This window comes from Tympanuchus pallidicinctus, unplaced genomic scaffold, assembly GCF_026119805.1.
Source record: "Tympanuchus pallidicinctus isolate F22 unplaced genomic scaffold, pur_lepc_1.0 scaffold19, whole genome shotgun sequence".
In the NCBI taxonomy this organism is placed as follows: Eukaryota; Metazoa; Chordata; class Aves; order Galliformes; family Phasianidae; genus Tympanuchus; species Tympanuchus pallidicinctus.
In genome coordinates, this window is record NW_026294710.1 from 16,920,760 (window position 1) to 16,948,467 (window position 27,708).

Sequence of the window (27,708 nt, forward strand, 5' to 3'; positions counted from 1 at the left end):
TGAGGGGATTTGGGGGCTGAGGGGATTTGGGGGGGGGGCACAGCATGAGGGGAGGGTGAGGGATTGGGGGTCTGTGAGGGGATTGAGGGGGGAGTGAAGGGGGGTGATGTTATGGGGGGCTGAGGGGATTTGGGGGGGCACAGCATGAAGGAATGTGACGTTATGGGGGAGCTGAGGGGATTTGGGGGAGCACAGCATGAGGGGGGGTGTGAGGAGATCTTGGGGTTTGTGAGGGGATTTGGGGGGGTACAGAATGAGGGGGGGTGTGAGGAGATGTGATGTTATGGGGTGATGTTATGGGGGGCTGAAGGGATTTGGGGGGGGACACAGCATGAGGGGGTCATGAGGAGATTTTGGGGGTTGTGAGGGGATTTGGGGGCACAGCATGAGGGGGGGTGATGTTATGGGAAGGATTTGGGGTGTGAGGGGATTTGGGGGGGGGCACAGCATGAGGGGAGGGTGAGGGATTGGGGGTCTGTGAGGGGATTGAGGGGGCAGAGAAGGGGGGTGATGTTATGGGGGGCTGAGGGGATTTGGGGGGCACAGCATGAAGGGATCATGAGATTTTGGGGATTCTGAGGGGATTTGGGGGGGATTCAGCATGGGGGGGGTGATATGGGGGGTCTGAGGGGATTTGGGGGTGGCACAACATGGAGGGGTAAGGAGATTTTGGGGGTTGTGAGGGGATCTGGGGGGCACAGATTGAAGGGGGTGTGAAGAGATGGGGGGGTAAGAGGGGATTGGGGGGGGACACAGCATGAGGAGATTTTGGGGGGTTGTGAAGGGATTTGGGAGAGTGCAACCTGGGGGGGGGGGGGTGAGGAGATGGGGGATGTAATTGGGTTGGGGGGGGCACAGCATGGGCGAGGGGGTGAAGATATGGAGGGGTGTGAGGGGATTTGGGGTGTGAGGGGATTTGGGGGGGGCACAGCATGGGTGGAGTGATGTTATAGGGGGGCTGAGGGGATTTGGGAGGGCACAGCATGAGAGGGTCATGAGGAGATTTTGGGGGGGTTGTGAGGGGATTTGGGGGGGGGGGGGGATCAAGGTGTGAGGGATGGGGGGAGTACAGCCTGAAGGGGTGTGAGGGGATTTGGGGGAAAAGGGACCCAACTTGAGGAGGGGGTGATGGGATTCAGGGGGTACAGACTGAGGGGGGGGGGGGGGGGGGGAAGGAATGGGGGAGGGGGTTACAGCCTGGTTGGAGGGGAGGTTATGGGGGGTTGAGGGGATTTGAGGGTGGAGGGAGGCACGGCATGAGGGAGTCGTGAGATTTTGGGGGATTGTGAGGGGATTTGGGGGGGCACAGCATGAGGGGGGAGATAGGAATGGGAGGGGGGGGGTACAGCCTGGGGGGATGTGAGGGTATGGGGGGTGTGAGGGGATTTTGGGGGGGGCACAGCATGAGGGGTCATGAGGAGATTTTTGGGGGGGTTGCAAGGGGATTTGGGGGGGGGCACAGCACGTGGAGATTTTGGGGGGTTGTGAGGGGCCTGTTGGGGGTAGGGAGGGATCACAGATGGAGGAGGATATGGGGATGTTGAGGGGTTGAAGGAGGGCGAATGTCTCTAGGGGTGCTTGAGGGGATGGAGGGAGCGATTTGAGGGGGGGTGAGGGGGTGCGAGGGGATTTTGGAGGGTGTCATCATGAGGAGGGGGTTCACAGCCTGAGGGGGGGCTGGGGGGGAGGCTGAAGGGATGGTGAGGGGATTGGGGGGCAGAGGAGGGTCTGGAGGGGATCTCAGTCTGAGGGGGGGAGGTGAGGGGATGAGTAATTTCACCCAGTTACAAATGTTTGAATTGACTTTCACAGAATCACAGAATAGTAGGGGTTGGAAGAGACCTCCAGAGGTCATCAGGCCAACCCCCTGCCCAAGCAGGTTCCCTACACCAGGTCACACAGGTCGGCATCCAGGCAGGTCTTGAACATCTCCAGAGAAGGAGACTAAAGGAAAAAAAGAAAGGAGACTGCTTTTAAACACCTGTGAATAAGAAGCAGTTTGCTGTTGTATCTGGGCTCAGTACTGATAAGAAACACTTTGCTGTTTACCTGGGCTCAGTAGTGATTTCAAGAGTTGTAGAATCACAGAATGGACCCGCGGAGTCAGAAGCGCATTTCAAGTCCTCCATGCTTTTGTTTCAAGATGAGCTGAGGAAATTTCTTACAAAAGCTCTGTGTTTAGGCAACATCAAAGCCAAAATACTCAGGGGCACATCCTCACTTTGTGCACATGGGCAGCGGATATCAAAGCAGGGATCAAACAGCAGCCCTTCCCTTAGATACCACAGAACCACAGGATGGTTTGGTTGGAAGGGAGCTCAAGGGTCACGAAGATCCAACCCTCCTGCTGCATGCAGGGCCACCAACCTCCCCATTTCACAGCAGCCCAGGCTGCCCAGGGCCCCATCCAACCTGGCCTCCAACACCTCCAGCCATGGACGGGGCATCACAGCCTCTCTGGGCAGCTCTTCCAGCACCTCACCACTCCCATAGCAAAGAACTTCCCCCTCACATCCAACCTCAACCTTCCCTCCCTCAACTCCAAACCATTTCCCCTCGTCCTGCTCTCATCTCCCCTTTCCAAGACTTGACTCCCAAGTCCTCTTTATAGGCTCCCTTCAGGTCCTGCAGGCTGCACTGAGGTCACCCCACAGCCTCCTCTGCTCCATGCTCAACAAGCCCAGCTCCCTCAGCCTGTCTTTGCAGGACGTGCTGCAGCCCTCTGCTCATCTCTGTGGCTCCTCTGGCCCCTCTCCAACAGCTCCCTGTCTTTCTTGCACTGGAGGCCCCACACCTGGACGCAGTGCTGCACATGGGGCCTCAGAGGGCAGAGCAGAGAGGGACAATGCCCTCCTGTCCCTGCTGCCACCCCTCTGCTGATGGAGCCCAGGTTGCCATTTGCTTTCTGAGCTGTAAGAGCACACTGCTGGCTCACGTTCAGTTTTCCACCCACCAGGACCCCCAGGTCCTCCCCTGCAGGGCTGCTCTCAAGGATGCTCCTCCCAGTCTGTGCCTGGGATTCCTTCAACCCAATTGCAAAACCTCACACTTTGCTGTGCTGAGCCTCATCAGATTCACCCAGGCCCACCTTTCAAGTCTTTTGAAGCCCCTCCGAATCCCCTAGGCGTAATTTTGGGTGTTAGGCTTTCCAAACACTGCCAATGAGATCTGGCTGCCTTCTGGGGGCACGCTGTAAGGCCCTGTGCAAATAGCAGAGCTCAGAAGCACACAGAACATAAACAGCAATCAGCGCTGAGAGCCGTGCACCAACATTTCTTGGCTGACAGCACCTTGCACGTTCCTCCGGTCTGCGGGGTGTTTACGCTTCTGCTTTTGTCTGGGGAATATTACCCTGACTGGCAGTGCAAGAAAAAAATGGCAGACAAATAGAAGCAGAATGCAAAATATCCTGCAAAATCTGGTAGGCCGGCACTCCTGAGAGCTCTGATGCAAAAGATAATTATAGATGAAAGCGTGAAGGTTGCGAAACGTTCTATTTACTCGGGTTGCTTAGGAGCCGCGCACAAACCACACACCAGCCCTGCAAGGCACAACACGAGGCCGGAGCTGCAGGGAGGATCAGATCTGCAGAGTTCTCAAGTTCTGCGCAACCTTCATTGCCCAAATATGGTCCAGCAGCATCAGGGAGCTTAAAAGGCCAGAAATGACGGGGCCTGTAATTCACAGCAGCTTTGCTGAGAGCGGCGCAGCGCTGCGAGGCTGCTCAGTTTTGCTGGGCAAACGCTGCTTTGTGGCTTCGCAAAGGGCGCAGCGGAGCCAGAAGCGCATTTCATGTCCTCCGTGTTTTTGTTTCAAGATGAGCTGAGGAAATTTCTCGCCAAAGCTCCGTGTTTAGGCAACATCTAAGCCAAAATATTCAGGGGCACGTCCTCAGTTTGTGCGCATGGACAGCGGATATCAAAGCAGGGATCGAATGGCAGCCCTTCCTTCAGATACCACAAAGTCACAGAACGGCCCAGGTTGGAAGGGAGCTCAAGGATCACGAAGCTCCAACCCTCCTGCTGCATGCAGGGCCACCAACCTCCCCATTTCACAGCAGCCCAGGCTGCCCAGGGCCCCATCCAACCTGGCCTCCAACACCTCCAGCCATGGACGGGGCATCACAGCCTCTCTGGGCAGCTGTTCCAGCACCTCACCACTCCCATAGCAAAGAACTTCCCCCTCACATCCAACCTCCATCTGCCCTCCTTCAACTCCAAACCATTTCCCCTCGTCCTGCTCTCATCTCCCCTTTCCAAGATACCCCATGACGCAGAGCTCTGCACGCAGCCAGGAACTGCTTTCCAAGCAGCACAGAGCTGAATTCACACGTGTTGCTCCTGGTTTGCCAAGCAGAAGAAAATGTACTGCGAATAACCAAAGTACTGTCAATACCTGAGAAGTGTAAAAAACAACAGCTGGAAAGCTTGAATTAATAGTGAAAATGCACCCTTTATCCAAAGAGGAATGGACAGTTGGCACAGAGCCTGCATGCATCCAAGCTCTCTTGTTATAGAATCACAGAATCATAGAATGGCCTGGCTTGCAAAGGGCCACAACCATCATCCAGTTCCAACCCCCTGCTCTGTGCAGAGTCACCAGCCGGCAGCCCAGGCTGCCCAGAGCCACATCCAGCCTGGCCTTGAATGCCTGCAGGGCTGGGGCACCCACAGCCTCCTTGGGCAACCTGTTCCAGTGCCTCACCACCCTCTGTGTGACCCCTCTGTGTTATCTCCTCCCCAAGGTGAGGTCCAACAGCCATAAATGCACGGCAGACAAGGACTGGGATATTTTAGCTTGGAAAAGAAGATGCTCTGAGGAGAACTGGTGGCTTTCCAATACTTGAAGGGAGCTTATAAACAGGAGGGAGAAGGGCTGCTTTTGAGAGTGGATAGTGATAGGACAAGGGGGAATGGTTTTAAACTGAGACGGGAGGAGGTGGTTTGGATATTAGGAGGAAGTTTTTCACTCAGAGGGTTGGAACAGGTTGCCCAAGGAGGCTGTGGATGCCCCAGCCCTGCAGGCATTCAAGGCCAGGCTGGATGTGGCTCTGGGCAGCCTGGGCTGCTGGTTGGTGACCCTGCACACAGCAGGGGGTTGAAAGTGGATGATCGTTGTGGTTCTTTGCAACCCAGGCCATGCTATGATTCTATCATCTTCCTCCAGCAGTTCCCATCCTGCCCAGCCCAAGGAGCGGGGCAGACCGCAGGGCAGCAGCCCGTTTCCATGGTAACAACCGCCATGACACCCAGCCGCGGGCCGCTCTGCTCCTCCGGAGCCGTCTCTATGGTAGGCGAGGATGGGCCGGGCTGTGCGTGAGTCCTCCAAACCGCAAGGGGGCGCAGCGCGGCTCGGCTGGGCGGAGCTTTGGGGGCCGGGCCGGGCCGGGCCGGGCGGAGCGGGTGCTGCCATGGACGCGCTGTGCCGGGCCGAACCCCGGCCCCGCCGACCCGCAGCCGCGTCTCCACTGCCTTGGTCCCGCTTCTCCGCATGGTTGGATTGCGTCTGCGTGGTCACTTTCGATCTGGAGCTGGGCCAGGCCATGGAGGTGCGAGGAGGGAACGGTGGGCCTAAGGGGGATGGCGGGGAGCTGAACGGGAAGCGGGTTGGGCCGCGCCGTGTTTGACGGCTGAGGGCCGGGGAACGTGAGGTGGGAGCGATGCTGAGGGCCGAACCGGCAGCGCTGCGGCGGGTTTCCCGTTTCCCTTTATCCCTGCGGGGAGAGAAGTGTCCCAGAGCTGCTGCTGCTGATCCCCAAAGGATGGGGCCGTTCTGTGCTCTGAAGCTTCTGAAGGAGTGAACGGGGAGTGCGGCCCATGTGTGGGGATGCGAGGCCTGAAGGTGGCACTTGCTACAGACTGAAGTCCAGCGTGTACCTGCGATCTGTCCTGTCGAGTCAGACCAGGCATCTGCCTGGAAAGAGTACAGATACCAGGATAATAATAATAACGGAGTGACTATTAGCCTTTACTTCACAGCTGTGTTTTCGTACTGCATAGAATCACAGGACGGCCTGGGTTGAAAAGGATCACAAAGATCACAGAATCACAGAGTCGTAGGGGTTGGAAGGGACCTCCAGAGATCCGCAAGTCCAACCCTCCTGCCAAAGCAGGATGATCATCTGGTTCCAACCCCCCTGCTATGTGCAGGGTCGCCAACCAGGCTGTCCAGTGCCACATCCAGCCTGGCCTTCAATGCCTGCAGGCCCACAAAGGGACTTTCTTACCCATTTTCTTGTCTGCCTACCACTATAGTGGAGGATTCATTGCCAGCCATCCGGTGCCGTTGTTATCTTTCTGCTTATCCTGTTTCCCTGTTGTTTAGGTCAGGTCTGGACACTGTGGCTGCAGCGGTGAAGAGGCCGTTCAGTGATGAGGGCCTCTGGGCTGCACGTTTTTGGGTTTGAGAAATGGTTCTGTGGCACCGCCCTGTGGGACTTGGGCCTGACTGAGCCTGCAGGGGAAGTTGGCTGTGGATGATATTGGCTGAGGTCAGAGCTTGTCAGAGCCTGGTGTTGGTGTTGCGAGTTCACAGGTGCTGTCTACAGCAACAGGCTGTGAGTGCTGGGAGTGCTTTGCAGCACCTCGCACTGCAAAGTGAGGCAGAAGGAAGGGAAACCTTGCTGACTGGAGGTTGCATCATCGGTGTAAATCTGTGTGTGACGAAGCAGGCATCACAGTGGTAATAATTAGGGGACATCTCAGGACTAGGAGTATCTTAGAATCATAGAATGATTGGGTTGGAAGGGGTCTCCCAGCCCCACCGTGGTGCTCACTTCCAGCTCAGGTTGCCCAGGTCCCCATCCACAGCCTCAGGCAGCTCCAGGGATGGGGCACCCACAGCTCTGGGCAGCAGTGCCAGGGCTGCTTCACCTCTGGGGAGAAAGATTTCCCTTCACTTCTGACCCCAATCTCCCCTTTTAGAGTTTATAGCCGTTCCCCCACATCCTGTCATTCTTTGCCTGTGTATCAAGCTCCTCCCATTTATCAGCTCCTGTGAGATGACTTATGCCCACATGACTTGTGCTCTGAAAACCAGCAAGTCCTGACTCCTGTATTTACAGAGCAGCGAGGGTGTATGAAGCAAAACATGATGCAGAAATGAAGATGTGGCTGCAGAGTCGAGTGCAGAGAGTGATGGCCAGTGGCTCAACATCTGGATAGGGATCAGTGATGAGTGACCCCACAGGGGTCAGTGCTGGGATTGATACTCTTGAGTGTCTTCAGAGGGGGGGACAGAGCCTCGAGCAGGGTCTGTGTTGGTAGAACAGGGGGAAATGGCTTCAAGTGTGGAGAGATTTAGGTTGGATCCAAGGAAAAAAAGTCTTTCACAGGGAGGGTGGTGAGGCAGTGGCACAGCTTGCCCAGAGATGTGGTTGGTGCTCCATCCCTGGAGGCTTGGAAGGCCAGGCTGCATCAGGCCCTGGGCAGCTGATGGAGCTGTGTTGTCCCTGTGCATTGCAGGGAGTTGGAACGGATGGCTCTCAGATTCCCTTCCAGCTCTAAGGATTCTATGATTCCATCCTTGCGTCCTTTGCAATTCTGACTCCTGCACTTTCTTCAAAGAGTCCATTTGAACGAGGAGGGGGAGCACAGCTTTGGGAGGATCCCTTTCCCACACACAGGCACTGCTGAGCTGCAGAGTCACCCTGAGTCATTGTCTGGATTGGTCTCTTTGTTGCTGTGATCACTGCGGGTGCCAACAGCCACACTTCACCTCCCGGCTTGTTGGCCCTGAGGGGGAGAGCTGTTGCACAAAGGATGTGACATAATTTGAGCCAGATACTCAGCCAACATTGAGGTCAGATAATGCAAATGCTTTCAGCAGAATATGCAACTTTTAATTAAAAAACAAAATTTCACAGAATGGTTTTGGATTGGAAGGGACTTCAAGGATCACGAAGATCCAGCCACCCCACCAATGCAGGGCCACCAACCTCCCCATTTCACAGCAGCCCAGGCTGCCCAGGGCCCCATCCAACCTGGCCTCCAACACCTCCAGCCATGGACGGGGCATCACAGCCTCTCTGGGCAGCTCTTCCAGCACCTCACCACTCCCATAGCAAAGAACTTCCCCCTCACATCCAACCTCAACCTTCCCTCCCTCAACTCCAAACCATTTCCCCTCATCCTGCTCTCACCTCCCCTTTCCAAGAGTTGTTCAGATCATCCAGTTCCAACCCCTTGCTGTGTGCAGTTCCAACCAGCAGCCCAGGCTGCCCAGAGCCACATCCAGCCTGGCCTTGAATGCCTGCAGGGCTGGGGCACCCACAGCCTCCCTGGGCAACCCGTTCCAGTCTGCCTGGACTCTCAAGCTCAGGTTTGGATCACCAGCAGTGATCTAAACTTCTGAAGGGTCAGCATCAACCGTGCAGGTCTGCCTTAATGAGACAGCAATTAGCAGAGCTGATCATCTTCAGTCTTCAGATCAGTCACAGCCACGAGGAAGCGTTTGGTCGCCTCATGCAAGAAGCAAGCGTGCAGAGAGGAGCCTGCCTGCCCCTGCGGTGCAGCTGTGAGGCGTCCCTTCGTGCTGCAGCCCTCCTGCTCCCACCTCAGCATCGTGTGGGCTAAATTTGCTCCTGCATCGTCTCCTCCCTCTCGTCTCAGCGAAGCTAATTGGTTTGTAATTTTTAATTGTTGGTTTGACGCTCTCTCTGAAGCCAAGGAATCGGCAGAGAAGTGCAGCGTGCTGGCGGGGCGCCCACCTTATTTATAGAGCTGTGCTGAGCAGAGCTCTCAGAGCTCCAGATGCTCTCACGCTGACCTCGACCAGAGCTGCTGGCACTTCTTCAGGGCTCCTCTGCTTCTCATCTGCTTTAAAGCCACCCATGCTATTTCCCCTGTATTCAGCACTCGTGAGGCCGCACCTCGAGTGCTGTGTCCAGTTTTGGGCCCCTCACTGCAAGAAAGATATTGAGGCCCTGGAACGTGTTCAAAGGAGGGCAACAAAGCTGGTGAGGGGTCTGGAACACAGGGCTGATGAGGAGAGGCTGAAGGAGCTGGGAATGTTCAGCCTGGAGAAGAGGAGCTCAGGGGAGACCTCATTGCTCTCTATTGCTTCCTGAAGGGAGGTTGTGGTGAGCTGGGGTCGGCCTCTTCTCTCTTGTCATCAGTGATAGGAGCAGGGGGAATGGCTTCAAGCTATGGCAGGGGAGATTCAGGCTGGACATGAGGAAGTATTACTTTTCAGCAAGGGTGGTCAGGCACTGGAATGGGCTGCCAAGGGAGGTGGTGGAGTCACCGACCCTGGGGGTGTTCAAGGCAAGGCTGGATGTTGTGTTGAGGGACGTGGTTTAGTAGGAGCTATTGGGAATGGGTGAACGGTTGGACTGGGTGATCTTTTAGGTCTTTTCCAACCTTGGTGATTCTATGATTCTATGATTCTATGCTCTCTGAGCAGTAAATGCTACAAAGGCAGCGTGGATACTTGCATGGATTTGTGAGTATCACCGTTTCCCTCCTCACCAGGTGCCACGTGCGGCCCAGGGCCGCTGTTGCTGTGATATTTCTTGCCCCTCGTGTGCCTTTCTGCTGTGGGTGTTGGTCGCCTGCAGCTCTGTGCTCACCCCTGAGCTGAGGAATCTTCCCCTCAGTTCTCCTTTCTATCGGGTCACTGCGGATTGCAGGCATGGCGCTGTCAGCATTTCCGTGGATCTTCAGAAGTGGTGAAGGTCCTTCAGAAGATGCTTCAGAAGTCTTGAAGGTCCTTTATCTGAGATGCTGGATGATGAGCAGGGTGCTGCACGGCTCGGCCGTCACCGCAGTGCTGGCGAAGCGCGAGCTGCCTGCCTCTTCCCATGCACGAGAAACCTCGTCTTTCTGACAGCAGCTCTCAGATCAGCGAGGCTCAAACTGAGCTCTGCATCCCCTCCGGTTTCTCCTGCCCATCATTTATTCTTTGTAGTTGCTGTGAGCAGCATCCCTGGCCAGCCAGGCGCTCGGAGCCATTAAATACATGTTTCACCCTCGGCTCTGGTAGATGCTGAGCCTCACGCCAGGCTTGCTGGCACTCAGTGTGAGCAGGGTATGTTGTTTCCCATGTTGTTTTCCCATCTGTGTGTATGCAGAGCTTCACTTTCAAAGCTGTTCTTACTCTGACCCCCCTCCCTCAGCTTCTCTTCTCCCCTCCTTATTGCTCAGGATGCCACCTTTCCTCTCTCCCTTGGTGTTTCTGGTGAATTGTTCCATGAGTTTCTAGCAAGAGTCAGAAAAATCAAAGCAAGAGCAGCACAGTGACTGACTGACTGACTGACTCTCATCTCTTTTGCAGTTGGTGTATCCTTATGACTTCAGATTAACAGAGAAAGAGGTAAGCACTCCGTTTCGTTCCTTCTCCTGTTAAAAACACCGCGTGGCAGCGATGGAGGTTTGCTCACTCTGTGTTTCTGGCTCCTTGCAGAAGACCAGTATCTGCTACTTGTCCTTCCCTGACTCCTACTCAGGTAGGTGGCATCTGCTGGCCTCCCCTGCGGGCCCTCCGTCGCCGTTATGAGAGAAATGGGTTCATGATGGAGGCAGTGAGTCATTGCCTGATGCAGCGCCGGCACCAAGCAGCACCCAGCCCCCAGATCTGAACTCCTTTTTGTCCTTCTGGTTGCTCTCTGGCTACAGATCTGTGATCCACTGGGTGGCAGGATGCCTTCCTGGTACCTTGCACGCTTCACCCATGTGAATAATACATTCAAAAAAGAGTCAGAAAGGGCAAATTTTGCAGCTGTCGACTGTCAGCATTTCTGTGTTTGAGTGCTCAGTGAAAAGGAGTAGATGGGGAGGGGATGCTGTTACAGCAGGCGTTCCCAAAGCTGGTGTTTATCAACCAGAGGGGATGCAGTGGTTGTGTTCATTTGTATGAATGCTCATGGCTTTCAGGCTGGCTCCTGAATGCTGTTTGCCCAGTTCTGATGCTCTTGGATGTGCTTTCATGAGTTTCTCACAGCTTAGGGAAAACTCAGCGTTCCTTTGATGAAAGCCAATTGTTTTCTAGCAGGAATGCCCTTATAACAAACACAGCAATCTTTGCAGTGCCCTGGTTGGAAGGAATTATGCCCCTTAGCCCTCTGTAGCAGCTTTGCCTTGGGTTTTGTTCAGAGAGCTCTGGTGTGTTTGATTCCTTCCTCACAACCAATCTCTTTGTCAGTGCTTGACCTCAAGCTCTCCCACCCATCCTATCCACTCCCAAGCTTTCACACCCTTTCTTTTTTTGTTGTTGTTGAGTTCTTGGTGAGCAATGCTGTAGAACCTGGGAGGTTCCCAGCTGCAGTGTTCGTCTTGCTCACTGCATTGTGCAAGGGGTTGCTGCTCAGTCAGCATTTGTTGGCTCCTGAATTAAGGCTGCTGGAAGGTTTCTTGGCGTAAGGTGGGAAATGGTGGCTGCAGCCACGCGGGATGGCTGTGAGCCTCCCAGCAGTGACCTGCTGAGCTGCGACTCAGTGACGCCACCCCTTGTGTTCAGCTACGAGTTCTTCCTGTCTTGTGCTTCTGATTGGGGTCATTCCCTGCTTTCTCCTTGCTGAAACTTCTCCCTGAACATCTGTGATCCTCTCTGCCCAGGTGGCCTTGGGGACACTCAGTTCAGCTTCCGCCTGCGCCAGTCTGGGGGACAGAGGAGCACTCACTATGAGGACGATGGCGAGTACAACAGGGAAGCACCCCTCACACTGCAGGTCGGTTGTGTTTCGGTGCTCTGAGTAGCCCTGGGAAGCAAGCAGCAGTGCTGCTGGCTTTAAAATCCAAACGTGCCCTCGGTTGGTTTAGAATTACTTGTTTGCTTTGGTTGTTTTCCCTTGACGAGTCAGAAAAGAAGAAAGCGTTCAGCGCAGGGATTTCTCCTGCAGTAATATGAGTGCAGGGCCATGCTGAGAGCTGCAGCTGCACCAAGAGGTGGAGCTGAAGCAGGAGGAGTCCAGGTTAAATCACAGAATGGTTTGGGTTGGAAGGAACTTCAAAGATCGTGGAGATCCAACCTCTCTGCCTCATGCAGGGCCACCAACCTCCCCATTTCACAGCAGCCCAGGCTGCCCAGGGCCCCATCCAACCTGGCCTCCAACACCTCCAGGGATGGATGGGGCATCACAGCCTCTCTGGGCAGCTGTTCCTGCACCTCACCACTCCCATAGGAAAGCAGTGGCTCTGTCTGGGCAGAGGGAAAGGAGAAATGGTGGGACCCAGGTGACATCCAGCAGGGTGCACGGCTGCCTGTGCATTACAGCGAGGCAAAACAAGAACATCCTTGTCTGTGGAGAGTGAGATGTTTACCTGCTTGCATGAGGGAGGACGGTTGTTTGCGTAGGACCCGTGCACATGGAGACTGGCACGGCCCACATCTGTGCTTTGCCTTGCTCTGTGCTGGCTGCTTTAGCCATACCCAACACTGATACCAATCCCTGAGCTGTGTGTCGTCCAGCTGCAGGCTCTCTGCCCATCCCATGCAGAAGGAGGGATGCGTTCAGCACTGTTGCTCCCTTTGCTGAAGCAGACGGCCTTTGGATCAGCTCATCCTCTTCTGTCACAGGAGCTGATGCTTTCTGTGCTCGTGCCTCAACACTTCTGCATCCGTTTGTGGTGTACAGCAGCAAATGGGCTCTGGGTTTCAGGAGGAGCAGGAGGATTTCTTTGCCTAAATTCTGCCTTACAGATTTATTTTTTTTTCAACTTGTGTACATCTTTACTGCTTTGCAGTACCGGGATGACAGTAGTAATGGGATCCTGGGCTCCATCGAAAGAGGGGTGGCCAGCAGGGACAGGGAGGTGATTGTCCCCCTCTGCTCTGCTCTTGTGAGGCCCCATCTGCAGCACTGCGTCCAAGTGTGGAGCCCACAGTACAAAAAGGACAGGGTTGGAGAGGGGCCAGAGGAGGGCTGCTAGGATCATCAGGGGACTGGAGCAGCTGCCCTGTGAGGACAGGCTGAGGGAGCTGGGCTCGTTCAGCATGGAGAAAAGAAGGCTGTGGGGTGACCCCAGTGCAGCCTGCAGGACCTAAAGGGAGCCTACAAACAGGAGGGGAATCAACTCTTTGAAAGGGTTGATATGTGTAGGATGAGGGGAAATGGCTTTAAGTTGAGGGAGGGGAGATTGAGGTCGGACATCAGGGGGAAATTCTTTACCCAGAGAGTGGTGAGGTGCTGGAACGGGTTGCCCAGAGAGGTTGTGGATGCCCCGTCCTTGGAGGTGTTGGAGGCCAGGTTGGATGGGGCCCTGGGCAGCCTGGTTTAGCATTCAACGTGGAGGTTGGTGGCCCTGCATGTGGCAGAGGGTTGGAGATTCATTGATCCTTGAGCTCCCTTCCAACCCTGGCCATTCTGTGATTCTGTGACAGCTCCTGTCTCTAAAGCAGTAAAGACAGATTGCCAACAAAGCGAGTTCTGTTAAAAAGCAACACTGGAAAGACAACCAAGGCTTCAATCCTGGTGCCAGCGGTGCCTCCACCTGAGGGACAATCTTTGTGTTTGGCACTGTTAGCTCTCCTTCCTTCTTGCTCCCCCCGTGGCAAAGAGTGCTTGAAATGAGGGAGCTCGTGGATGGCAGCGTTTGGGCTCCCCACAACAGCACTGTTTCTCTTGCAGAGGGAGTCGGCGCATTACTTTGGTTACGTATACTTCAGGCAAGTCAAGGACAGCTCGATGAAGAGAGGTTATTTTCAGAAGGTGAGTGCTGAAACCAGATAGCTTGCTGCTCCCCTCTGCTACGTAGCTGTCAAAAGGCACCTCTCCATAGCTGTCAAACTGCACCGCTTCCTACGTGACGCCCGCGGCGCTTCTGCAGGAAGCAGCAAAGGTCGTGGAGAAGAGGAATATGTGGAAAGTGTCGTTCCAAACAAACCTGGACGTGGTTGCCATGGTGTGTTAATCACATGAGTGGTGACCTGCTGTGTGAATCACGAGATCCTGAGGTACTGGAATAGTTCCTTCAGTCTGTGCTCTAGTGTTACAGACAGAGAGGGACGTGCCCAGCTAGTGCTGTCTGTGATGTTAAACCCCAACCCTGCCCTGACTGATCTTTCTCCTCCCTGGCAGCCATCTGGGAACGGGCTGCTGCTGTGCTGACTGCTTCTTGCTGGTGGCAGTGATGCTGCTGTTACCTCACAAGCCTCATCTCTCAGCGGAAACTCCTTTAACACAGACAATGGAAAAAAATACGTATGAATGTAAACCTGTATTTTGGTATAGGTGTGCTTAGAATTATTCATGCAGATGGGTACAGTAACTGCACGAGAGAGTGGGATTGCAGATTCTCCCCAGGGAGGGAAAACGCTTTGATCTGAAGATGCACTGTTTCCTCTGTGGATCCACAGAAATACTCCTTCAGGAGGGATCTTTCCCCTCACAAGAGATGGACTTTGAGCACCTGCAATGGGTCTCCATCTGTCCCTGTGCTTCCTGCAGGCAGTGACATGAAGTTTCTTTCGAAGAAACGCTTCAATATAGAAGTCAGATTCCTCATCTGCAGCCAAGCAGTGGATGGATTGCTTTAAAAGTTGTTGAAGCGGGAAGCTTCATAACGTGGGCTCATGCACTCGGTCTCTTAGAGGCTTTCAGAAGCAGAGGGCAGGTAGAATTCCTCAGTGAAATTTAGTGTCCTGTTTGGATGGCTTGCTTGATTTTGAGTGGCAAAGCCCTGGCTCAGAAATGAGGTGTTGGGATGAGTGTTGCTGAAACACTCCTCGCATCCTGAACAGCGCGTTCTGTACCGATCGGAGGTGGAGGATCATCAGAGTCGTGATGAATGAACCCAGTGGGACTGAATTGGAAAAGATGCTTATTAAAAAAACAAACAACAAAACCCACGTGAAACACACGTGTGTTTCAAACACAGCAATAAAAGCAGCAACAGCCACCAAAAAATCACTGCTGGAAACGCATCGTCAATATTCTGCAACAGCCTCATGTGGCACCAGGGGGGTTTAGATTGGAAATCAGACAGAATTTCAGGGGAGTCGACTCTTGGAAAGGGTGGATGATAGCAGGGCGAGGGGAAATGGTCTGAAGGCAAAGGAGGGCAGGCTGAGGTGGGGTATCAGGACTTGCAGCGTCGGGTGGCTGCTTGGATTTGACCTTGCAGGCCTTTTTCCAACCCAAATGGTTCTGTCATTCTTCCTCCCCAGCATTCCTTTATTTTGTTTGTCTGCCTCATTTCAGTTTCGACCGTCTGCTTCTTGCTCTGTTCTCTCCGCTCTGGTTATTTTGGTAGCTTTGAACCTCTTGGCCATTTATTTTCTCCTACAGTGGATTTTTTTTTTGCTAGGTCACAAACTTGTGCCATCTCACTTGCAGCGGCTCCCTTCCAGAAGCTGTCAGCTGTGCTTATTTATGAGGAAACTCCTCGAAGGCTCAGCTGGGAGGAATTCTACCAGGGACGGTGCTGCTTTGAGCTCCTTTTGAAATGATCTCACTCAAGGCTGACAATCTAGTCTCAACCAGTCCTTGGGCTTGCCTGAATGCAAGATTTCTTCGCAAGTCAAACATCTGAAACTTCAGATCTTGATACACTTTCCTTAGCTGTAGGATAAGAGCTCGAGCATCCCTCAGTTTGAGCTTTTCTTCCTGCAAAGCCTGAGCCAGAGCTTTGTTGTTGGCCTGGAGGCTTTTCATTTTCGCAGAGGTGGTGGCTGCTCTTTTGCATTTCACAGTTGAGATCTGGCTGATTTTACTCAACGTCATCCATTTCTGATTTCTCATGATGTTGGTTTTCAAGCAGAGCCCTCTAGGAAGCAGCACAGGCATCTGCTGTGCCAGAAGTGGCCACAGCACGGTGGCTCTGACTCCTAATGTCCTTTTTTCCCCCCAGTCTCTGGTGCTGGTGTCACACCTTCCGTATGTGAACTTGTTCCAGTCGCTGCTGCAGCTGATTGCTCCGGAGTACTTTGATAAACTGGAGCCGTGCCTGGAGGCAGGTGAGCCATCAGATTGATGGGGAGCAGTTGGCATATTGAAATCTTTCAGCCTTATTATCGGGAGGTTCCTAAAAGACAGCTGACATGCTCCAAATTCATCCGTTCTGAAACAAATTCCGACAGGGAAAAGACTTTGATCCAAATGCCTGCCTTGTCAAAATGATAAACAGCTGTAAAGGATGCACGAATGGGAAGTGTCTGACAGTCCTAATAGGCAATGCTGTCAGTTGTGCATCCAGTGTATTCCCAAAGAGGGGCAACATTTGCTCATGCGACGCCTCTGTTCAGGCCTTTGTTGCACTGTTTGACTTAATGATGCTCTGTCATCAGTGCAGTGCTGCTGGCTGTGCAGTGGGAGCAGTGCTGCAGGCATAAATCCAGCATCTGTCCTAAAGTACTGTGTCCAGTTCGAGTGCTGTGTCCAGTTTTGGGCCCCTCACTGCAAGAAAGACATTGAGGCCCTGGAACGTGTTCAAAGGAGGGCAACAAAGCTGGTGAGGGGTCTGGAACACAGGGCTGATGAGAGGCTGAAGGAGCTGGGAATGTTCAGCCTGGAGAAGAGGAGCTCAGGGGAGACCTCATTGCTCTCTATAACTTCCTGAAGGGAGGTTGTGGTGAGCTGGGGGTCGGCCTCTTCTCTCGTGTCATCAGTGATAGGAGCAGAGGGAATGGCTTCAAGCTATGGCAGGGGAGATTCAGGCTGGACATGAGGAAGTATTACTTTTCAGCAAGGGTGGCCAGGCACTGGAATGGGCTGCCAAGGGAGGTGGTGGAGTCACCGAGCCTGGGGGTGTTCAAGGAAAGACTGGATGTTGTGTTGAGGGACGTGGTTTAGTGGGAGCTATTGGGAATGGGTGAACGGTTGGACTGGGTGATCTTTTAGGTCTTTTCCCACCTTGGTGATTCTATGATTCTATGATTCTAAAGCTGAGCAGTTATTTGATGTAAGGCTGGTTTGCAGCTCGCCGTGGGGAGGCGTGAAGCGGGAGCGAGCAATAAGAAACGGGCAGAACTCGCAGGGCCAACTGAAGGAGCTGCACTGAGCTCCTGTTCAAAGCATTTTGTTTGTCTGCATCCCTGCAGTGTGCAATGAGATCGACCAGTGGCCGCCTCCGGTGCCGGGACAGACGCTGAACCTCCCAGTGATGGGGGTTGTCATTCAGGTACGAGCTGCTATGAATGATGCTCAGCAGCAGACTGGGCCAAACTGGGAAGGAGAATGTCTGCTTCCTCTCCTCCTGGGTGTTAATGCTGCTGTTGGCTCTAGATTCTTTTCTTTACTCATAACCACGGTGCAATTAGAACTGGGAATTGAGAAAGCTTTTCACGAGGGTGGTTATTAGGGAAGAAAGTACATTGTGTGTGAGTGCTCGTTCCGTTTCCCTGATTAATTTGTTCTTAATTAGGTGAGAATCCCATCCAGGGTGGATAAGCCAGGATCAAGCCCAGTGAAGCAGTTCAATCAAGAGGTAAAGTGTGGCATGGCACGAGTCACTGATGGGCAGAATAAGGACTAGAAGAGTAAGAAAGGAGGGGTGGAACTGCAACTCTTTGAGAGCCTTGTCCCATCTGAAACCATTTTGGTGTGGGAGCAGTTCAGTCTGAGTAACCCATGTGGAGCAGACTGCGTGCTCTCCTGTCCGTGTCTTTGAGAACAGGACTCTGCACAGTGCTTCGAGTTGTGCACGAGCTGTTGCTTCCACAGCTTTTGTTCACTTTCTTTCCTGGGCATGAATGCATGGGTGGCTCTTTGCAGAACTCTGCTGTAGTCTTCTGTGCTGTTTTCGTAGTGCTTGCAGCTTGAACACCTTTAGTGCTTTGGTTCAGCTTTGATTTTGATTCCTGTTCATCTCATCTTTTCATTTCATTTCTCCTCTCTCCTTTGAATAACGTTATTGTCTGTCTATTACACAGTTCTGGGCTTTTGGTAGCCATGTTTCCAGCACTTATTGCCTGTGCTTGTATCTATGTCTGTATCTGTGCTCTGCCTTCAGGCAGGGGAAGCTCCAGAAAGTAAAGGAGTAGTTATGGAGGAGGCCCTTGAAGAGAAGGGATTCTCAGTTCTCATCTAAGAAAGGAAATTCATTTGGACCTGGAACACCCAATCTAGATCTATTCCTGGCTCCTATCTCCAAGCATTGATATCCTTCTTTTAGTTTTGGGCTTATTGTGGAAGGAGCTGTTTTGATGCATCAGTTTAGATGACATTTTAATCAGGATGCTTCCATTTAACAGCAAAGTGAGATTTGTTTGTTTTTTGTTTTTCATTTAGAATCTCTTACCAGCCCCACTGGTTCTGCCAAGTGTTCACGAACTGGATCTCTTCAGGTCAGAGCCACTGTCCCTGCAGCCCTCTCCTCTCCATCTGCTTTGTGTCCTTCCTGCTCACAGCATCCTGTAGATCAGAGGGAGGGAGGGTCTCTCTCACATCCACTGCTGCTCTTGTTAGAGGAGAGTTTCTCTTCTTGATCTCAGCTTAAGCACTGAAGTATTCACCCCGTGCATCCGAGCCAAATCTTTCAACGCTGTAGGTGCTATCCTAATGCATGCTTACATCTGTGTAAGCATTTTATTTTGCTTAGATGAAAAGCCATAGTGAAATCAATTGCTTGACGTGGCCCAAAGCATTTCCTGTACACCCATATCAGGTGGTTGAGCTGTGGCTTGTGTAAACAACGTTCTGCTGTGGGATACAAGAAATCAGTCCTAGGTTTCAAATGCCCAGAGGCACATCTGGTTATGTGATAATAATGTCTGGTCTTTTCTGAGCTGCCTCTCTAAATTCCACTTCTCATTCTGCCTGCCATTAACAGGTGTTTCCAGCCAGTGCTGATTCACGTCCAGATGTTATGGGAGCTGATGCTGCTGGGAGAGCCAATTGTGGTGATGGCACCATCCCCTACAGTTTCTTCTGAAATGGTTCTGGCTCTCACCAGGTAACACCTCATTTGGAGACACAGACAACGATCACACCAATATCTGGCAATTTTTCAGACGTGCTTTTCTGGGAGGTCAGTTGCATTTAGGTTGAGTTTGCCTGTGAAAAGCACGTAAGAGAAGAATTAGCACAGCAAGACAGTCTTGTTCGTGTTCCACCAACAGCAGAGAAGAGGGAAAGGGAGTCCCTGGTGTTGGGATTGCTGATGGGTCACGGCCCAGAGGAGCTTTCTCTCCCCAGCTTTGAACTCTAGCAAAAAAAAAAACCCCAAACACCTGAGCACTTTGGATGGCAGGACCGAACGCCGCTCTTGGATTTGTAAGCACACATTCCCCATTCATGAAGCTTCGATGGCAACTCTTCTGTCTGTTGTTACAGCTGCCTGGCTCCCCTGAGGTACTGCTGCGACTACCGGCCCTATTTCACGATCCATGACAGTGAATTTAAGGAATACACCACCAGGACACAAGCCCCGTGAGTAGCTGACAGCCCCATGCTGCCTGCTTGCAGCTGTGTGCCTGGAGGAAGCCCTGAGGGTAACGTCGTTCTGTGCTCTTTCCCTTCTTACCAGGCCAAACATTGTTGTGGGAGTCACGAACCCTTTCTTTATCAAAACACTCCAGCACTGGCCACACATCCTTCGGGTTGGGGAGCTCAAAATGTCAGGTAAGGGTGGAAGCGCGTCCCGTTGTGCTGCTGTGCCTTGTTGGGGCTGGCAGGGAGTTGTAGCCATCGTTTTACACGTCTGCATTCTTGTGAGAGCTGGGAAACCGAAGGGAAGGCTGGACTGAGGCAGCTGGTGTGCAAGGTGAGCGTGAACTTGGTGAGGATGAATGGTTGAGAGGAAAGCTTGCTGGGTTATTTCTTCTGAAGCTTTTTCTTCTGAAAATGAGAGCAGCTGGGTAGGGAAAAATCCATAGACAAGAAAAGTAGAAGGAGAGACTCTACGAAATGCAACAAACTGCTGCACTCTGGGCTGAGCAGCCCGCAGTGGTGGCTGTGGGGCTGTTTTGCAATGCCTCCTGAACACGTTCCCAGTCCGAACTTCCAGCCTGAAAGCTGGCACGTGAGAAGGCTTATGTGAGAACGGTGCTAGGAGAGGATGTGGTTTGTGATACATAAGCTTAGCACAGACATTCTCAAGTGTGCAATCTCTTGTACGTGCTGTGGCTGTGAGAGGAGACCAGAACCTGAGCGCCTTCTCTCCTGTCCCTCCCCAGGTGACCTGCCCAAGCAAGTCAAGGTGAAGAAGCTAACTAAACTAAAAACCCTAGACACAAAACCAGGTATGTCCTCTTGTGGTTTAATTCTACCTACCTTCCCAGGCGGGGGATTTTAGTGGCTTTGCAGACATGAGCATCGCACGCCTTTGGTATCACAATAAGTCTTGGTGTCCTCCTGCTCCATCTGCTACGTGGCCCTCTGTAAGGGCGTCCCCCAGCTAATAAAGAAAAGAGCTGTACATCTTTGTTCTGAGATTGAAAAAGACGATTTACATTAATTGAGGCTAATTATTTTGGTGCTGGGGAGCAGACTCTTAGTTTTCTTGCTTTTACGTATCGTGTCCGCCTTTAAGATGCGGTGGGACTCAAAGGAACTCGCTCAGCTGGATGCAGCCCTTGTCAGTTCACTTGCTGCTCGTGTCAGGCCTGGCCACGAGCCGACCTCAGTGAGTTATCTCACCATAAACACAGGATAAGAAGGTCCCTGAGGTAACGCAGCGATGCTGCTGTGAGCACTGGCTGCGTGAGCAACGTTGTAATTTTTGTAATGAGTTTTATACGATGTTTACAATCAACCCCCTGACACACAGACAGTGCTAGAGACTTCACTGCGCCACGTAACGGTTCCTCCTCGAGATCTGTGGGCAAAAGCTTGTTTCTAACATCGCTTTCTTTTCCAACCTAGGAATCTACACTTCTTACAAAACGTTTCTTCACAAAGACAAAACTCTGATAAAAAGATTGTTAAAGGTGAGCAGCTCCAGCCCTGCTCCACATCATGCGTGAGGTGGTGGGAAAACTCTGCTGGCAGCTCGGCTTAGCAGACAGAAACTCCACAAGCAACAGATTTATCTTTAGCTTGACTTAAGTGCCTAACGATTTGAGTCAAGTGCACTTGAACGCCTTTCTCAGGCCAGCTTTAAAGTTCTTCACTTGATACCATAGATTAAAGGCTGGCAGAGATGATAAGCTGAGTGAGGACAATCCTTACTGAACAAAGAGTCTGGAGAAACAGATTCTATGTGATTCTATGAGTGTTGTCTTGAACCAGGGAGCAGGATATGTTTTCTGGGCAGCGCGCTTTCCAAAATGCTCAGGACTGGCTGCTTCTAGCTGCAAAGTTTGCAGATCCTGTGTCTATCTGCATAGCAGAGCACAGCATCTTTGTGAACACCCTGCTTTGCTCGCAGGGCATCCAGCGGAAACGCCCGTCTGAAGTGCAGAGCGCCCTTCTGAGGAGGCACCTCCTGGAGCTCACCCAGAGCTTCATTATTCCCCTGGTGAGTTGGGCAGGGACTCGTCAGGGCGGTGTGAAGGCAAAGGGAGGGAGTGGGATGCTTGCCAAAGTGACAGCTTGGCGCTTGCTCTCTTTGATTCGCCTGTATTAGGTTCAGGATGTGGCACTGGGGAGATATTTAGCTCCTTCCTATGGAGCAAAACGTCTCTTGATTGAGAATTTCAGTAGTTAGCATGAAAGTCTGCAGGTTGAATATGTGGCACGTTGCGTGTGAAGGCAGAATGCTTGTTGCTGCAGTGCAGAAATAGTTACCTCTCCCCGCCCTCCCCCCCGTGATTTGATTCTAATGCCAAATCTTTGCTCTTTTCCCCAGGCAGTCAAAGCAGATAAATAGTGATGAAGAGACGTGAGCCCCAAACCTTCCTCTTAGTGCTAGAGTCAAACCTATGCCTGTGTGAAGATGTCCCTGCTGAGCAGCTCAGGAGCTTGTCCACGTGGTGACTGTTCCCCTGAGGCAGACTGCTGTAACCAGTGCTTGCTTTCGGGGCTTCCTGAGCTGGTTTCCTTAGGGAGCCTGTAGTCCTTTATTGGTGACCATCCAGTTGCACGTGTCTGGCTTCTTCACTTTCTCTTCTACATCATCATAAGGTGTAGTAAATGAAGCAACAGATCACCTCCTGAGATTTTAGGGCTTCCTGCCACCATGGTAGGAAAGGTGGAACTGGCTGATGCTTGAGGTCCCTTCCAACCCAAGCCACGGTTCTTCCCACCTGACCTTTTCTTGTGTCCTGTGCAGGATTCTTGCAGCGTGTGGTTTTGTGACCTGACCCCTGGTGAGAAGCAGGCTGGGGTGCTTAGGCTCACGTAAAATGCAGTGATAAAGGAAAAGGGGAGAGTAGGAGGCCAGGGATTGCAATGCACTGGAGAAGCCCATAACTCTCAGTGACCTTGCGAGAGGCTCCTTGATCATCGTAACATCTTCCTGTTCGTTTCTTTGTTTGTTTTTAGGAGCACTATATTGCAAGTCTGATGCCTCTGCAGAGGGCCATTACTCCGTGGAAAGTAAGTTCAACCTTCAGAGCCTTCTGCTTTCTTTCCACTGGGTATGACTCTGCCATATGCTGATTGTGTGTTCTGATACACTGCGTGAACTTCCCTCGTTAAAGGAAGAGGGTTAAAAAAAAAGTTGAAACAAACACGAGGACAGATGCTTCCTGTTTTGCAGTAAGCTCGGCTACTGTGAACCTAATTTGAATTTTGCTAGCAAGGCTGGTTCAGATGTTAATGTCTCTTGAGTTACAGTTTTGAATCTGTCTTGTGCAGCCCCCTGTGCTGCAGATACAGAGCTTGATTTCCCCTGTTTCTCTTGGGGGGGTGTAATGTGGTCCTTGTGTTGCACAGAATCCCCCACAGATTCGTCCTTTCCGACAAGATGATTTCATGAAGACCCTGGAGCACGCTGGCCCCCAGCTTACCTGCGTCCTTAAGGGTGACTGGTTGGGTCTCTACAGGTACGAGTTCATTCATTGCATACACGATCTCCTGAACAGCTGGTGCAGTTTATAATGAACGTCAAATCCTGAATTAGAATTGAGAACAAAAAGGGGATTTTGGGGACAGAGACCGGTCACAAGAAAAACTCATTGCTATGAAGAGTTGGTTGGTGTTGGTGAGGAAGAGCAGAACGCAGAGTCAAATGATAGAATCATAAAACGGCCTGGGTTGAAAGGACCTCAAAGATCATCCAGTTTCAACCCTGGTCTAACCAACCACCAGACCAGGCTGCCCAGAACCACATCCAGCCTGGAAATCGATCTTTTCTTTCTTGTAATCTCCGAAATACGGAGCTCCAGTTGGGTTTAGGACCTGCAAACCTGAAGGTGGAGAACTGAAGAACACCTGAGTCTTCACCGATGGGGAACAAGGGGTCTTGGCTTTGCTGTCAGCTGTTCATTCTCTTCCAGGGAATGTCTCCTTTTTAAGTGCCTGGCCCTTGGCAGGTGGAGCAGGAAGGTGTGTGGTTGTACACTTTGGTACAGCATTCAGTACCGCTTTGTTTGTAGTGCAAACCAGCAAGGCAGTTTGCACGTAAAAGACGATTTTTTTAGGGTAAGATTTAGGATAGCGTGTGGGAAAGTGTGCCCATAGCTTTCATCAAGGAGAACTGGTTTTGTTCTGAAGTTCTCTAATGCTCTGAGATGAAGGGAGGAGTAATGCTGCCCTGTCTGCTTCCTTGTGTAGCCCGGTGAAAACTTGTTTATTGCTGCACCATGCTGGAGAGGCAGGAATTGCACATCCTTTGTCATCGCCTGGGTGGTACCTTGCTTATGTGGGAGAGATGCAAAGAGCAATTATTTGGGGTTCGGGTCAGTGCCAGCAAGTATCTGACAGCTTTCAATGTCAGGAAAGAAGGGGAATTGAGCCAGATACTGCAGAGGAACGTGAATTTCTTCCTGTGGTTGGGCCATCCTAGTTGTCCACCAAAAAAGTGGTTACAGATAAACAAGAAGGGCAAAGGGCAGTGCTGATTGAATCGGTTCAGGCTTGAGCTGATGCAGAGGAAGGTGTGAGACTGGCAGGACCGTCCCTCTGTTGGTGACGATCCGCTGAGGCTGCATCGTGCTACTGCCTGATGGAAGAGATGTGAAAAGAGCTCATTAGCTCATAAGCAGTTGACACCAAGTCAAAATGCCTGCGTCTGCTGCACGGGAAGGGAAATGTGGAGCCAGTGTTGTACTTCTTGGGATCCATCCTGTCCCCTTCTCACTGTCACCTTGCTTTCTGCAGGCGTTTCTTCAGGTCTCCCAACTTCGATGGCTGGTACCGTCAGAGGCACAAGGAAATGACCCAGAAGCTGGAAGCCCTTCACTTGGAGGCCATCTGTGAAGCGGTACGTTCCAGCTGCTCGTGTTCAAACCAGGGCTGGAATTGTCAGGCCCGACACATGGAAGATGAGAACGCTCCTTGGATGTTCACCGACGCCTCTCGGTTCTCTGGCAGAGTGGGGACGGTGCCTGGTGCCCAAGGGAGGCACAGGGCTGCCTCGTGCCTGGGTGCAGAGGTGCCCTCGTTCCCCACAAGTGCTGTTATCCAAGCAGCCCCACTTGCTTAGCCAGCGCAAACCCGCTCTGGTTGCTCCTGTCAACTGTTTCTCATTCATCAGGCCCTTCCCAAGCCAACAGAGTCCCAGACTGGAAACGTCATCTGTTGCTGGCTCCCTTAAATGCCTATTGAAAATAGGTAGGAATTTTAGCAGCGATCGCTGGTGCAATTTCTAGAACTGAGCTGCTGCAGGGATCACCCCAGGAGCTCTGGCATCCCTCCCAGTGCACCTTCAGCTGCAGTGCTTGCTTCACCGGTTAGCTGTGCAGGTCCTCGAGCGTGGTGTGGGAATGCCAAAGCTGTTTCCTTTCTTAACAGGCCTGACTCTGGCAAATAGCTGTAAGTTCTGAGCGCAGCACGAGATGCAGAGTGCTGACTGGAGGAGGGGAACCCTGCACCATCTGCGTATTGCTGCATCTTTCCTTGATTCTTCTCTTGCAGGCAAGAGCTTGATGCTGTCGTGGGCAGAAAAGTGGGGAGAGCTCTGTCTTGCTCATTTAGGCTTAAGTGCTGTGAGCAGAGTTATGAAAGAGGATGAGAAACCTCCTCCTCGCTTTTATTTCAGGCTTTGCTTAGGGGTGTCTCTGAGAAAAGTTTCTGTCAAGAAGAAATGGCTCTGAAGGAAGCTGTTCTTCTCTTTCTGTAGAACATCGTGGCATGGATGAAGGACAAGTCAGAGGTGGAGATCGTAGACCTGGTGCTAAAACTCCGTGAGAAGCTGGTAGGTTTTCCTCCCCTCTTCCTGTACTCGTTCCTTCCTGTGGCAGGGAGTGACCAGGGGGTATAGATTGCAGCTGATGCTTAGAAAGCTTTGTTCTTCCTCCCTCATTTGGAGGACTGGCAAATGGGACAGTGGTGATCCTTAGAGGTTGCCTGCGAGAGAATTCCAAGTTCTGTCTCGTTCTGTCGTCCTGAGCCCCAGCTGGCAGCTTCCCATCTCTTTTCCCTTAGCCCCGCTGCAGAGACAGCGTGAGGTTTGCTGAGCCAACGCCAAAGCAGAAAGAGGACACGAAGCTGTTTCAGGTCTCCTCATTTCCCCTTTCCTCCCTCCCTGCAGGTGAGAGCCAGGTGCCAGCACCTCCCCGTAAAGGAGGAGACCCTGCGGCGTGTGGGCCTTTACATTGAGACCATCATTGACTCCTTGCCTGAAGATCTGCAGGCCGTGCTGCACCACCACTGAGTGCCCTGAGGAGCTGTTGCAGAAAGAAGGGCCCTCCCATGCTGAGAGCAGCAGCTGCGGTCACGCTTGGAAAGGAAACTTCTTCCCTGATCCAGCCTCCGTGGCCCTGCCAGGACCTTCCTCAGGAGCGTGTTTGATTTCTGAGCTCACGGATCAGAACTGGAGCAGAAATGGGAAACCACGTGTGCTGTTCTGCCTCGTCCTGCTGCAAGGAGCTGGATTTAGGGGCCCGTAAATGAAAAACAGTTTCCTGCGTGGCTGCTAGTAGGTCAGAAAACGGCAGCCAGGCTTTCAGCAGCATGCGATAGGCTGTGCAAAACATGTTTTGCCCATATATACACATATCCATCTTTGTCTAGTGCTTGGGCTCTCAAAATTTCAGTGCCGTCATCCTGCCTGGAAGAAGTGGGATCAGCGCTGTATGGGGGAGTTGTTTTCAGGACGGCTCCTGCTGGTGATGAGAGGGATGCTGGTTCCCCACATAGAAACGACGTGGAAAAGAAGTGTTGCTGCCCATTCAGCAGCCTGACTCATAGCAGCGAGAGCTTCAGCTGTGATGGGAGTGGGAGGCTGATTTGCTGGACATGGAACGCTGTTTTTTCTTCAAGGCAAAGAGAAAGAGAGAGAGAGAAAAAGAAAAAGGGGCTGATGCATCTGCAAGGAGCAGAGCTCTCTGGAGAGGGCAGTTGTGCACTGTGTGAATGGCATCAGCTGGCACAGCCCTGCGGAGAGGAGCTGGTCTCCAACTGGAATTTATTCTGCTTGGAAAAATGGAGTATGGTAACATGTAGAGTTGGAGCTGTGCCTTGGGCAGCAAGGTATGTCTAACACGGTCAGCCCACTTGCTGACCTAAAACACGGTGCAGGATCTGATTCGGGCAGTCTCACGATTGCTGCCACTGCATTCCACCATCTGCCAGTTTATCCAGCGACCTGGTGTGCCTGCAGGACGTTTTTCAGGATGGGCTGGGCAGCCTGATGCACTCCTTCCCACCCCAGGAGCAGAGGTGAGCGCTCAGACCGTGCAGAGCTGCTGCAGCTCTCTGTTGGCAGTGCTGAGCACTCGCGTGGAGCGAGCTGCCTCCTTCTTCAACCTCAGCCCAGAGTGTTGGGGCGATCTCAGCAAGTGGTGGAGGTTCTGTGGGACAGCACAGAGGGGAATATGGCTGCTCTTCCTGCTGCCTTCAGCCTGGAAGGAGCAAAGCCTTGGCCGTGCTGCCCCCCGTAGCATTTTGTGCCACGCTCCTTAGCAGCAGCCCTCCCTGTACAGTGTATATTGTGTACATAGTTTGTGCGTGTGTTGCTGCTGTGATAGCTCTGCAGTGACTGTGGTGGACTGAAGCACTGATGTATAGTAGAAAATAATAGTTTAAAAAAGAATTGAGCCACGCTGTTTCTTGGTTTTTGGGTCTGAGATGAATTTGTTGAGGAATCTGGGCAGAGATGCTGAGTTCATGCATGGAGCTTCTGTCCCTTTGGGGGCTGTTTCTGTGAAATTGCCCCATGTGGAACCAGCACAGTTCTCATCTCCTGTGTGTGTCACCATGTCCTGCACACAGACCTTCACCTACAAAGCTCCAGGTGTGCGAATGGCAATAGCTACTGCAGCTCCAAATGGAATTTATTCTGCTTGTTAGTCTGGGCAGTGCGTGAGCACGCACCCTGTGGCGCTCAGCAGCCCCAGCTCCTCATCCTGCTCTGCAGCAGCACAAAGATCCTCGTGTTCACAAGTGTTATTCCCCTTCAACACTGCGTTCTCAGCTTTGTGCTCCTCCCAAGGAGGGCAGTTATCACACTTCTTGCAACCAGCTGCCCACAATTGCCATCTTCACTTTCCTAACAGCTTCTGTGTGCCATCGCCTCGTGCCATGCCCTGGCTGGAGGTCCAGATTTGCACCCCAGCTTTCAGAGAACCTTATGGGACCCCTGTCCCCATCCTCCCCAGCACTGTTTCTCCGTGGCGGTGCTGGTACCGTGCGTTAAATGACTCAATCCTTGCTCATTCCTGGTGGTGGGGGAGTCACAGTGGCCACCAAACAGGTGGCACTGCTGTGGGCTGGGTGTCCTCCCAGCTCAAGCTGCTCAGGGCCCCATCTGCGGCCTCAGGCACCTCCAGGGATGGGGCATCCAGATTGCC

At 52.5% G+C, this 27,708-nt stretch overlaps 2 protein-coding genes across 13 annotated transcripts in view; both read left to right on the plus strand.

The window, feature by feature from the left end:
* The window catches only part of SBF1 (SET binding factor 1), a 148,474-nt gene extending 144,188 nt beyond the window's left edge, over positions 1 to 4,286 (plus strand). For all 6 annotated transcript variants that reach the window (XM_052681073.1, XM_052681076.1, XM_052681077.1 and 3 more), the window contains one exon: positions 3,981 to 4,286. In XM_052681073.1, the coding sequence (XP_052537033.1) occupies positions 3,981 to 4,271 (291 nt within the window). In that variant the 3' untranslated portion in view covers positions 4,272 to 4,286. The remainder of the gene's footprint in view (positions 1 to 3,980) is intronic.
* A 1,080-nt stretch (positions 4,287 to 5,366) lies between these two features.
* On the plus strand, positions 5,367 to 26,955 carry DENND6B (DENN domain containing 6B). 7 transcript variants are annotated; one of them, XM_052681096.1, is made up of 20 exons: positions 5,368 to 5,548; positions 10,273 to 10,311; positions 10,402 to 10,444; positions 11,553 to 11,665; positions 13,565 to 13,645; positions 15,786 to 15,891; positions 16,975 to 17,054; positions 17,298 to 17,360; positions 18,164 to 18,219; positions 18,705 to 18,827; positions 19,208 to 19,303; positions 19,401 to 19,495; positions 20,050 to 20,115; positions 20,738 to 20,802; positions 21,243 to 21,332; positions 22,298 to 22,351; positions 22,691 to 22,800; positions 24,077 to 24,179; positions 24,453 to 24,529; positions 25,038 to 25,112. In XM_052681096.1, the coding sequence occupies exons 1-19, from the start codon at positions 5,411 to 5,413 to the stop codon at positions 24,510 to 24,512; spliced, it is 1,581 nt and encodes a 526-aa protein (XP_052537056.1). In that variant the 5' UTR covers positions 5,368 to 5,410; the 3' UTR covers positions 24,513 to 24,529; positions 25,038 to 25,112. The 7 variants fall into 7 exon arrangements, 4 of the variants coding, with proteins under 4 accessions (XP_052537056.1, XP_052537055.1, XP_052537057.1 ...); XM_052681095.1 differs by lacking the exon at positions 25,038 to 25,112 and adding an exon at positions 24,710 to 24,830; XM_052681094.1 differs by lacking the exon at positions 24,453 to 24,529 and adding an exon at positions 25,449 to 26,955 and having other exon boundaries at positions 5,369 to 5,548.
* Positions 26,956 to 27,708: the final 753 nt, after the last annotated feature.

Excerpts from the sequence above, each read along its gene's own strand:
- DENND6B (XM_052681094.1), top strand. The coding sequence starts at position 5,411 with ATGGACGCGCTGTGCCGGGCCGAACCCCGGCCCCGCCGACCCGCAGCC. Across the intron at positions 5,549-10,272 it reads AGCTGGGCCAGGCCATGGAG|TTGGTGTATCCTTATGACTT; the intron begins GTGCGAGGAGGG and ends TCTCTTTTGCAG. Across the intron at positions 22,801-24,076 it reads GACTGGTTGGGTCTCTACAG|GCGTTTCTTCAGGTCTCCCA; the intron begins GTACGAGTTCAT and ends TGCTTTCTGCAG.